This window comes from Capra hircus, chromosome 1, assembly GCF_001704415.2.
Source record: "Capra hircus breed San Clemente chromosome 1, ASM170441v1, whole genome shotgun sequence".
Taxonomy (NCBI): Eukaryota; Metazoa; Chordata; class Mammalia; order Artiodactyla; family Bovidae; genus Capra; species Capra hircus.
In genome coordinates this window covers 132,381,962-132,394,796 of record NC_030808.1, presented here as the reverse complement: position 1 = coordinate 132,394,796, position 12,835 = coordinate 132,381,962, and the positions used below count along the sequence as shown (strand labels likewise).

Genomic DNA, 12,835 nt, shown 5'->3' with positions numbered 1-12,835 from the left:
CTTTTAAATAAAGCATGTTAGTCCATTTACATTTATTGAGAGATTACAGATGTTGGCATCTGCTTCCCCTGTGCTCTACTAATGCCATTTTCTTTTTCTTTTTTTTAATATGTGCTTCCTGCAGAGATTTTTTCCTAACTCGTTTTTTCCATCACCATGATCACCAAAATTTAAAAATTTTATTTGCCTTAAGCATAAGAATCATATTGTTTAGCTTGATTCCTAGACTTATTTGTTCACCAATATTTCTTATATTCCTTATTTTTCTGTTATTAAATCAATTTTTCACTTTGCTAAAAAACTGCCTCAAGTAATACTTTGCATATAGGATACAAAGGTAGTAAACATTTTAACTACATATCCTTTGTTTAGTTGCCCCCTTCATTCTCTGTTTTCTTTGAAGTTTCTACTAGATAACACAATAAACTGTTTTAATTTGTACCCCCTATTTCTTAATTTTGCTCTGATACTTTTAATTTCTTTCCTCCTTTGGAAAAAACTTTTTCCTTCCTGGAAAAAAATCCCTTGATCTATAGCCTATCCTTGGTTATGTCACTTCAGGTCATTTAATGATCCACCTTTCCCTCACATTTTGAAAATCATGTTAATTTCTAAGAACTCTCTTCTTCTTTCATAATTACTCTTTATTGTATTTGGGGGCATTAATAAAAAATTTTCATATGTCAGGCCTTGTGCTTCCTTTTCATTGTATTTTATTTTCAGGTTTCAGAGTTTCTTGGGTACCAGCATACATACATATATATATATTAATGAGCCCAGACTGAAGAATGCTAGTAGCTAGAATGCTTTTCTTGAGTCTGATTGCAAGGTCCTAGCTTCCTTGGATGTGAAGAAGTGGTAAGGGGGATATATAGTCAGGCAGGCTAACTGCAGGTATGCACTTTGTATTTTGAGTGCAGAAGTTCCCTGTCCCTATAGGTATCCATAAATTATTGGGGTATTTATTCACAACTTTGCATCTCAGCCTAATGTCTATATCCCAATGCCCAGACCAGCACTTCTAAAGTGAGGAATAAGCTCCACTAAAGGGCAGTCACTTAATTATTACTGATAGCTTACTCCTTTCACCAGCCTTTGTTGCTCTCTCTTGTCTTTAACGTATTTCAGATTTCTACTAAAAAAGTCTCAAAAAATTTTTTCTCCTATTTTTGTCTTCTGTGAGGGTCAGTTCGGTCGCTCAATCGTGTCTGACTCTTTGCAACCCCATGAATCTGTGAGGGTACGGGTTACTTAACTCTATTGGAATGAATTCATAATCATTTACTTTGCATTGTTCTGTCAACTGGTAATGTCTCATTCATTCTGACATTTTTAGCCTGAGGTTTTCAGTTGGATGAGTTGTTGGCACAATTCAAGGTTTTAAATACTGTGATTCCCTTAGTATTGGCATTTTAAAGGATGATTTTTCTATGCCTTAAATGACAGCATATTAAAATTTAACTCAGGAATGTTGTCATTGTTCTGGAAATTTTTTGTGTGTATATTCTCAATATAGATGCTAATGTCTTAGACCATTTCCTCTTTCTGACTCTAAGGCAGTGGCTTAGTAAAATGCATTCTGTTAACACTAATAATCTCTTGTTTCAAACTCAACGTGTACACCAGCAGGGCATGATAATATGTTGGCCCATTTTTTTATTAAAAATTTTAAGTTCAACGGTATTAGCAACAACAATCAGTACAACATAGTCTGTCAGGAATTGGCTTGACATAATATTCATGATACCATCTTCCTGTCTTGGGGCATCTGTGATGGCCAAATAACTTGCTACTCTCAAACCTCTACAAGAATACCAGGTAGATAGATCCATGCTTGAGAAAAAAAAAAAAAAAAAAAGTTTTTTATGTGGCCAATAGGGTGAAAGGTTACAATAGTCTTTCACACAATTCATACCAAGGATCTTCTACTGTAAGTGAAAGATGAAGCTATTAAGAAGAAAGGTCTTGAGGCATTCTCAATGGCCATAAAGAAGCCCTGGGATTAAAAAGGATCTGGAACCCTAACAATGAAACAAAAATTTACTTTCTAAAAACAGTTTTTGGTATCATAATTTTATAAAAACTGCATGAAAATCAGGTTGTGCAAGCATTCTTTGTATTTCTTTGAAACACATGAACAAAAAAGGTTGCTCATTAATGGATAGTCATTGTACAGCAAAATAATCAGAATTATATTATATACATAAATTAAAATTACATTTATGTGGGGTGAATTTTACCCTGCTATATCTAAGCATAATTTATTTTATAGAGTTTCCTCTAATCTTATATATAACAAACTAATTTCATTTTCCTGGTGACTTTAACTAAAATTTTCTCAGTGTGTTCCCACTTGTTTTTAATTGGTTTCAAGGTTATTCATAAATATTGTACCTCATGTCAAATAGTTAACTCTTCTGTCAAACAGTTAATACTATAAATGAGCTCACAGTATAATGGAATCTTACACTTGTTCCTTTTATGAAAAATCATTTACAGTGCAAATAACCATTCTAAATAATTAAGCCTAAATTTGCAAATACTTTTATACTGGGTTTATTCTCTGCTGAAACAGAGTCAGCTTTGGTAATCTTGAAGAGCACATTAAAAAAATAAAACACAGGAAAAAGTTATTCTGGGGGGGATTTCTTGGTTGTTATATTCATAATATATCTGTTAACTTTCTGTCTTAAATGACTGTCATAATTGGCCTTATCATTCTATATGCCTAGAAGTATAGTTACAATACTTCTAGATTGTCCGGAAATGTTCTGGGTTATGATTAACTGCTTTGGAATAATTATTAACAGCATCCTCGTCACTCTGAAAAGCATCAGTTTCAAAAGTTTGTATAGTAAGTATTATGGTCATACAACCTACAGGGATATCTGGGCTTATCATACACAAGTACCATTTATCCTACTATTTGGCATGTATTTCAAACAACAAAGACAATCTCAAATACACCAGGTATTTTTTCACTTGAAGCCAATGACTGCTAAAATAGTTGTGATGGCTTAAAAATGCCACTTTTTGGTACAAAAAGAGAAAAACTAATTTAGGCAGATCTCTTAATCTTATTTCACCTATAATTCATATATAAAAGAGGAAGACCCTATGGACTGCAAACCTGTTTCAATTCAATATTTTACAATTCTATTATTAAAATGTTACTACTTAACATCCCAGGAAATTCCAGGGACAGAGGAGCCTGGTGGGCTACAGTCCATAGGGTTGCAAAGAGTTGGACAGAGCTTACCAAGTAAAGAACAACAACATCATCCCAGTAAAACAAAGGAATAGGAAAGATAATCAGTTCTGTCAATTATAGGTAACTGACTGATAATTCAACTATAAGCTAGACTTATTCTACTTTTATGACTTCTAAGGTTTCTTTCAATTCAACTTTTTATGAGCCTATGACTAAAATATTACTAAAAACTCACATTATAGTAAAACCAGAGGAATTCAGAATAAGGTATAATCAGAATCCCATCATATTACAAGAATATGGGTTTAATAAGCATTCAACTCCAGGTGTACGGTAGTATTACAAAATAAGAAGAGAGATTTTAACAAACAATGCTTCCTGTAAAACAGGAGACCATAAACACCAATATTATGATCACGAATCAACTAGAAACCCTTAACTACGATTTGCAGTTGTTTTCGCAGCTGACAAGAATGTCACAGAAGACAACTGGGAAATATATTTTAATGTTCTTGTAACATTTTAGTAAAGAGCAGCAAACACATAAAACAGTAATACCATTTCAAAAATAGAGCAGTAATACACATCACAAATTACTGCTATGAATAGAGGATGAAACTGTAAAACTAAGTACTTGTGGCTTTTAATATATCAAAAAAGTAAAGTCCTTGGACTTTCAGAGATGTAAAACATTTTCTTTCAATTAATAATCAAGTTCAACTAATCTGATCATCATATTCCCCAAACTTTTCAGTAGTTTAAGAGTATATGTGTATCTCATCCCTATCAATTTTTGATACTACTGTTACTATTAAAGTCAAAATTTTAAATAGGACTTGATTGTTGCAAAATACTTTTAATCTCATTTCTTTAAAACTTAAAGGGTTAAGGGTTTAATTTGAATAGCCCATCACAGGTGTGATATTTACTGAGTATTTAGTGTTTTACCTTAAACATTTATAAGCATCTATATTTTACTCCATAATAATATCCACACTTGCTTTGTTAAGAAAATAATGCTTTGGACTCTTGCTATCCAAGTGGTTCCTGGACTTCTGGTCCAGAAGCATAAACAAAAAGTAGCATCTCTGATTCCAACTCAAGAGTAACTGAATTAGAACTGGCATTTTAAGAAGATCTCCACAAAATCTGTATACATATTTAATACACTGTTCTCAAACACATCCTTTACACAAATGCAACTCTCCAGTTGGTTTCATTTTGACTGTATTCTTTCTCTGTTCCCAACTCACTTAAAAAATATTAGCAATTCCTTCACTTTTCTGGTTCTGCTTTGCCCTAACGCCACTCTTTCCACTAATCCTTACATCTCTGTCTGATCTTAATTTTCTTAAGGACTATCTGTTTGTCTCTCAATTCCTCATTTCTACAGAGTATCTCCAGCACTTTCAAACGTGAGCAGTCATACAGTCTCTTACGTTTCTCTTATTCCTAGACATTCCCATACAAACCAAAAATTCTCTTTCCCCAAGTAAAGTTCAGGGTCCTAGATTTCTAGATTTTTGCTGCCTTTATTTGCAACTCTATTCCCACTCATTTCTAAGCCAACAAGTTTGTTCATTCAGAGCTTCAGGTATAAGTTTGCTAGCCCCCCATGTTATACCAGCAGTTGGAAATACAGTTCTAACATTAAAGAACATTTAAATGGGCAAACTAAAGTTCACATGTGCAAACAGATTCTGATAGATAGTATGTTATGGACGTTAACTGTTTGATAAACTGACATGGATATGCTGCATGAGCTTGCACTACTACTAATTTACATTCAAATTCATATACCTTTTCCTTAAATAACTTTCAAACAAGATAGAACCAGTGGTTTGACAGCTTGAAAATGTTCATATACTGTTTCAATAATATAATTTTTCTTTTCATTTTGGCCATACCACACAGCTTGTAGGATCTTAGTTTTCTGACTAGGGATCGAACCTGGGCCCTCTGCAGGGAATTCCCTAAATAATGTAATTTAAAAGCTACAGGTAAAAAGAAAAGCTGCAAGAAAAACAAAAAGCAACAAAAAGAGTATGCTGTATTGCAATGCAGTACTATAAAACTTTAAAAACTGCTAACCTATATTCAGTGTTAATCCATATCTGCACACATATTCCCAAAAAATGTAGAGTACTGATCCCATTATTATGGAATCAAATCTATGGAGCTAAGGAATTTCTTGGTGGTCCAATGGTTAGGACATGGGCTTTCACTCAGGGAACTAACATCCCACAAGTTGTGCAGCATAGCCAAAAAATTTAAAATACCCATGAAGGCAACTTTGTAAGAAACAGTCTTGTCTTCATTTGATTTTAAAAAATTACTAATTACAATGATTAAATGACAATTTTACTTAAAATATAATCTAATACAACAAAATAAAGTGCTATGTTAAAAATTTACCTCACTTTCAAGAAAGAAAAGGACAAGCATCCTAATAAGGTTCCCATTCGGACTGTTTCTCCCCCTTCTCTTTGCTAATGCTTCTTCTGCTTGTGGGTCATGTCTGCTAAACAATCTGGAAATAAGTAACAAAATAAGAATATTACAGATTTACATGGATATGAATTTAAGTCTTCTCCTTCAGTATATAAATTTCAGTGTTTAGACTAAAAAACAGACTAAGTGTATGTGCACGTACATTTTGTAAAAAACAAACAAAAAAACCAAAGTTGATCATGGAATTCTGAGTCTACAGTTTACTTAACAGATTTTAAAAGATCACAATATTAAATGGTAGGAAAATGCTAAACAAGATTAGCTTTTTCAAAAGTTCTCCAACTGAGTATTTCCAGGGCAGGGGTATAAAAGATGCTTATAAGGCAAAGCTTTTGTTTGCATAGGAACTGACTCCATTTTCTCAAAGAAATAAAAAATAATGGAGGCTTACTTTGGTAGATATTCATATGAAATGTTAAATTTAAAAAATTTTAGTAAATGTTTCAAACTTAGACAAATATAGTAGAGATAAAATTACATATATCCAAGGGCTCTTTCTGATTCCAGTGTTGCCATTAATGGCCTTCATTCTGTAGATAATGAACCTTTTAAAATCTATCTTTTCTTTGAAACTACAGAAGCAATACACTCTTTCTAAATATATGGAAGCAATAAGTTCTTTCTAAAATTCCTTTTGAGAAGTTAAAAAAGAGACTAACTAGAACATAATAAAAAAAAAAGAAAGGGAAATTAAGACTACAATATACCCTTGATATTCGCGACAGACAATACCTCAAGATAAATATGGAAATAGCACTATTTTATATTAGCCAATGAGTCAGAGTCACATCTTACTGTAAAAGCCATGCCTGAAAATTCTGATTTCTTCACTTTCATTAGCAGCATGCACTACTGGCCAGCTTCCTTCTTAAATAAATATTTTTTTACATAGAAATAGCTCTGTCTTGTTTTGAGAGGTATCACTGAGTAAAGAGGGGCTTCCTCAATGGCTCAGCTAGTAAAGAATCCATCTGCAATGCAGTAGACACAGGAGATCAGGTTCGATCCCTGGATCGGAAAGATCCCCTGGAGGAGGAAACAGAAAACCATTCCAGTGTTCTTGTCTGGAAAATTTCATGGACAGAGGAACTTGGCAGGCTGCAGTCCAAAGAGCTGGACATGACTGAGTGGCTAAGCACACTGGATGTGTGGTGCTTCCTTGTGCTTTGCTGACTCCTATGACAGCTGAACACCCTCAATCTTAGCCTATTTTGTGGCTGTCCACAAAGAAACAGGTTTACAAAGAGATGGTGAGACAAATATTTAATAGTTATAAGCAAGAGTCACTTTACCACTGAGTAAAGAGCAGTTTGTGACTGCAGCACCAAGATGCTGATGCTAGATGGAGGGCCACGCTTGCTCATTATCAAAGTTAATCACTCATGTACAACAGTTGCCCAGTGCATAATTTATATCTGTGCTTAGCATAATCACACATAATTACAAATCACTACATGTAAAAGACCTCTGGGTTAACCTGTCAAAGTCACTAAGTTAAACCTATAAATAAAAACAAAAACACAGCAAAACATCCCCCTGCCCAAGAATATGCTTATATTTTAAGAATGAATTAATAAATTATAGAACATATATAGTAGAGACCATGATCAATAACATATTTCATAAGGATGTTTAATTACATCAAAAAACTCTCATTAGCTCTATGCTTTCAAAAAATTGGATGAGATTTTGCTTTGAAATTAAACTGTAGCTGCATACATATTTTTACTATCATTACAGATTACTGTTTAAAATAATCCTCCTCCTAATAAGATGAAAAAAAAACCCTGAAAATTTGGGAGGTATTTTGAAGATAATTTTAGATTACTAGTGTTGGGAAGTTAAGATGAGAACACAGAATTTTAAAAGGGAAAACAATTCGATGAAATAAAATTTCAATTACTTAGGTGAGTCTTTATAAACTTTAAGCACTTCCGCCATCTCCATTTACAAGGAGCTGACTAGCTGAGGACTGTCCTTTTAGATTTTAGATCAAAGGAATATGTCACAAGGGGCATCTTTCTCAGGGATGTGACTCATGATGTGTATGTAGGCTGTAAGAATGTTACAGCCCACAGAATTTGCAGTGGCCACTTTAGCACTATGTTCAGTCACTCTTTCTTGTACTAACTATAAAACAACAACAAAACAAAAACAGAAAAGTGGAACTTGTTTCATAGAGAATTAGCTCACTTTTTGTGAAGAAATTCTCCAGCTGCCACAGCAACAGGGCGATGTGCTGAGTACACCAAATGGTAAACATTTTCACAGTCTTCATTGGAAAGAGCTTCTTCACTTCCACTGAAAAATTCAGAAAAGTAAAACTGAGCCAAAACAAATGTTTACTGTCAGTTCTACCTTTATCAAAATTTTGTATGGTTCTTTATAAAAGCTCAAAGTATACTGATTTTATTTTTCCACTCTTTTTAGTTGAGTTTGAAAATAATATTTTTAACTATAAAGGACACTTCAACTGTTAAATAAAATTCAGAAAATACAGATAAAATAAGAAAATAAAAGGTCCATATGTCTTCCCATACACACCTATAGACAATGACTCTTAATACCTTGGGATATATATTAGCCCAATTTAGCTCAGTTTCTTTAAACATGCATAAGTTTTTTTGTTAACAGACATTAGTCATATATTCACCCGTTTCATAGTTAACTGTTACTGTGCTATGTCACTCTTGCCAGAATTGTCTATTTTATAGTTTATCACAATATTTACAATACTATTTAGTCTTCTTTCTATACAAAATGATTTACTAGTCATAATCACTCCTTTACTAATGCAAATTTGCTGTCTTTCTTTTCATGCAGTCTTAAGGTTTCAACCTTTTACTTGTTTGCTGGAATGCATCTTTAAGTATTTTTTTCCCAAAGAGGGAATATCTATTTCCTGACTATTAATATGGTTAAAAACATTTGAAAGGATTAAAGATTAATGACTAGATGGGGTACAGAATGTTTGGGCTGTACAGGTTCTTGACAAGATGTAGCAGTATAAATTCCTTCCACAGAATTCAATTCTGGAGATGCCTCAGAGACTAGAAGGAGACTGAAGGATCTGTCAAATGAATATAAATTAGAATGACCTTTGCTGCAAAATAATGTAGTTGCATCACAGTATAAGGAACAAACTTTAGTTGTGAATGAAAAAGAGCTGGATATCAAGGATGGGAGACAGATTAGAAGCAGTTTAATTTTAAAGTTCACTCTTTTCCCCCTCTCAACAAGGCCTAAGTTTTAACCACTTAATTATATGTATATAAATCAGCTCAATGAACTAATACCCTCAGGATGAAGTTAAACTCATAGGAAAAAAATTAAGATTTCTCAGTAATCCAAGCTCATAAGGGAAAGGAAATAATCTACACCAAAAGAAAAATAAACAGATGGAGAGAAAAAGAATTTAAAGATAGTACAACAGGATGTTAAAGGTGACTTTAACTTGTTATTTTGAGGAAGTTTTGGTAGATATCTCACAAGCCAAGAAAAATAAGGCCAGATTATTTCATGCAGTGCTGTAAGAGACTGGAGAGTTAGTTTGTGAACCTCACCATGTAAGTAGAAATCAGGAGACAGAGCAATATAATGAGTAGAAATTCATACTTCCTCCAAGTTTCCTTTAGGCCAGACATGAAATAATTTAAGAGAGCCAGCCTGGATAGTTTTAAAAGACATCTTGCCCAACAAGGCCATATACAGGGCAAGCAACTCAGAGAGGAAACCGAAAGCCAGGTGCTGAATCACAAAGTAAATAGCCAGAGGAAGCATCATCCACTGCGGGGAACCACTGTCATAAACACCCAAAGCGGGGATAAGACAGGAGGGAAAAGGGCAGGACACAAATGTGAGATGACGACGATGGGGAGCACCTGCTGACATGCTGGACAGGCTGGAGCCAGCTGAAACCAAGGTGGCTTTCAGAATAGTACAGTTATTGACCTTTAGCTCATAATACCTTCACCGAAATACTAAAAAGCACTCCTTTCACACCATGTCAGTTCTGAAAAGGACCATAAAAGGCCAAAAAAGATTCGGCAGTGGCCCAATTTTTGGGAAATCCTCACCCCTCCCCCAAATAGCAAGAATATTTCTCCTACTCATTAGCCTATGAAATCACTTAACCCAAAAAAAGTATGTCCCCATGCCCCTGGGCCTATTTCACTTTCCCAGAGGACCCTGTGCCCTGGGGTGGCTCTTGCCTTCTGAGACAGACTGCATTCTGTCTATGGAATGTGTATCACTAAATAAACTTGCTTTCCCTTTACTATGGTTCCCTCCTAAATTCTTCCTGTGGGTTGCCAATGATCCTCACTTGGAGGTCCATCCTAAGGACTTCTGTGGGTCTCAGGATGACACCTCCCTCTCCTGCAACAGGGAGAGCTCTCTGAGGAATCCAGAAAAGGACCAAAGTTATCTAATGAATTAGATCATCTGACACAGCTGGAGGGCCATAACTGTACTTTTTATATAAGATATGTTCTGCCCTTATTTCCTCCAATGAAAGCACAGAAAAGAACCTTAAAAATAGACTTTTGAAACTAGCCAAACTACTTTCTAAATTCAAGATGAAAGTATGATTTTTCTTTTCAGCCAAACAAGGTATCAGATAGTTTGAAAAACACTCTTTAAGGAAGTAAACTAGCTGGAAAATATAATATTGGAAGAGCCTATGAGAGACTGCTGCAAATAAGGCAGAGCACCAAAGAACTGATGCCTTTGAACTGTGGTGCTGGAGAAGACTCCTGAAAGTCTCTTGGACAATAAGGAGATCAAACCAGTCAATCTTAAGGGAAATCAACCCTGAATACTTGTTGGAAAGACTGACGCTGAAGCTGAGCATAGTGAAAGTCACTCAGTCATGTCCGACTCTTTGGGACCCCATGGACGATACAGTCCATATAATTCTCCAGGCCAGAATACTGGAGTGGGTAGCCTGTCCCTTTTTTTTTTTTAGCCTTTCCCTTCTCCAGGGAATCTCCCCAACCCAGGGATAGACCCTAGGTCTCCACATTGCAGGCAGATCCTTTCCCAGCTGAGCCACAGGGGGAGCCCCCAAATACTGAAGTGAGTAGCCTATCCCTTCTCCAGAGGCTTGCCAACCCAGGAATCAAACCAGGGTCTCCTGCATTGCAAGTAGATTCTTTAACAACTGAGCTATCACAGAAGCTGAAGTTGAAGCTCCAGTGTTTTGGTCATCTGATGTGAACAGTTGACTCCTTAGAAAAGTCCCTGATGCAGAGGAACACTGACAGCAGAAGGAGAAGAAGGTGTCAGAGGATGAAATGGCTGGATGGCATCACCAATCCAATGGACGTGAACTTGCCAAACTTTGGGAAATGGTGAGGGACAGGCAGGCCTGGCATGCTGCACTCCACAGGGTCACAAAGAATGGGACATGACTGGGCGACTAAACAACAACAACAAATGAGAGAATTACTCTTCCTTGAAGGTAAGAGAAGAAGTATTGAAAATATCAAAGCAGTTAACACTTGCCTGAATGAGCAAGTATTGAAACTAAATTTTTTTAAAAAAGCAAAAAAAAAAAAAAAAAGGGTAAAAAAGTAATCCTTAACAACAGACAATTTCAATGAAAAAGATGAGTGGGTGGAATGAGGTTATTTTTTGTTCAAGGGAAAGACATTGATGAGCTTGTAAAATTCACACTTAGATTATAATTACTTGTCATAGTAGTCACAATCTTCATAAATGACAAAGAAGAAAGAGATATAATGATAAAGTGAATACTATCAGAAGATGTACAAATCATGAATAGAGAGGTACTGATTTATATACTCTGAAGTATATCAAACAACAGTGTGTAAGAAAAGATAAGATAGTAGTTGAAGACTCTAACACATCCTTCTGAAAAAATGGGCAAAAAAAAGTAAAGTTATAGATAATTTGGATGACACTGAATAAATTCAAAGTAATGAATAGAAATACATAACTATATAAGCAACACAGATAAGTACTGTTTTTACACATATTTAGAAAATTCAGAATATTGACCAAAATACGCAGAACACATTCTTAAATAAAACAATAAAATAGAAAGAATAGCTTTAATCTGATCTAGGGGTAACAGAAATTACTACTGAATAATCCATGCTTAAACTGAAAATCATAACAGTAATCAAAATATTTATCATTGATTGTCTATGAAAATATTCCATGTCCAAATTTTTAGGAGACTAGTAGTGAAATTGAAAGTAGTACTTTAAACATGATTATTCAGAAACAATAAACAAACAGCTTAAAGAAGCTAATGCATTGAAAAGAACAGTAGTATGGATAAACCTCTGGCATGACTGATCAAGAAAAAGGGGATACAAATAAGATAAATGATGAAAAAGAGAAATAACAGAAAAATAGCAAAGTTTTATGAATAAAGAGATCATAAACAATAAAACAATAAAATTCAAAACTGTATTAAAACTGTTAATATTTTCAAAAGCTTATAAAAAGCCAAAATTAATATGAGGAAATAAAGATTAACTTAGATAGGTAACAATTAAAGAAGTAGGAATGATGATCAAAGACTTCTCCTCAAAAGAAACTTAAAACTGATATGGCTTTAACAAGAGAATTCTCTCAAACTTTGAAGAAGAAATTAATCTTTGTCATAGAAAAGTTATTTCAGAACAGAAAAAGGGTGAGAAATTACTGATGATAATTTACAAAGAGTATACATATAACCCTGATTTCAAAGTTGGATAAAGAAAAGAAAAAAAATGTCAAAGTTATACATAACCCAACTATGAAAACCCTAAATAAAACATAGAACTACATTTAAGCAAATTATAGTGAAAACAAATATGTCACATTCAAACAGGATTTAGTTTAGAAATGCACATGTGGTTTACCATTAAACAAATACATCAATTTCATTCAGACTCATCTATGTAAAAAAAGAAAATCCCAGAAAACTGAGACTACAAAAGAACATTTTTCATATCAAAAACCTATCTCAGTAACTGCAGAAACAAAAAACTTTAGATGCCTTCCTAGAAAAAGAACAAAAAAAGCCACTATCAGGGATATTTTTATAGTGCTCAATATCTGGGCTAATGGAATTAGACAAGAAAATGAAATAAAAGTTTT

At 34.2% G+C, this 12,835-nt stretch overlaps 1 protein-coding gene across 1 annotated transcript in view; it reads right to left on the bottom strand.

Annotated features, from left to right (window-relative positions):
* The window catches only part of STAG1 (stromal antigen 1), a 470,948-nt gene that overhangs the window by 91,386 nt on the left and 366,727 nt on the right, over window positions 1-12,835 (bottom strand). Inside the window, exons 13-14 of the mRNA XM_018050852.1 lie at window positions 7,916-8,023; window positions 5,627-5,741 (exon numbers count right to left, since the gene is read on the bottom strand). Coding sequence (XP_017906341.1) covers window positions 5,627-5,741; window positions 7,916-8,023 — 223 coding nt within the window. The remainder of the gene's footprint in view (window positions 1-5,626; window positions 5,742-7,915; window positions 8,024-12,835) is intronic.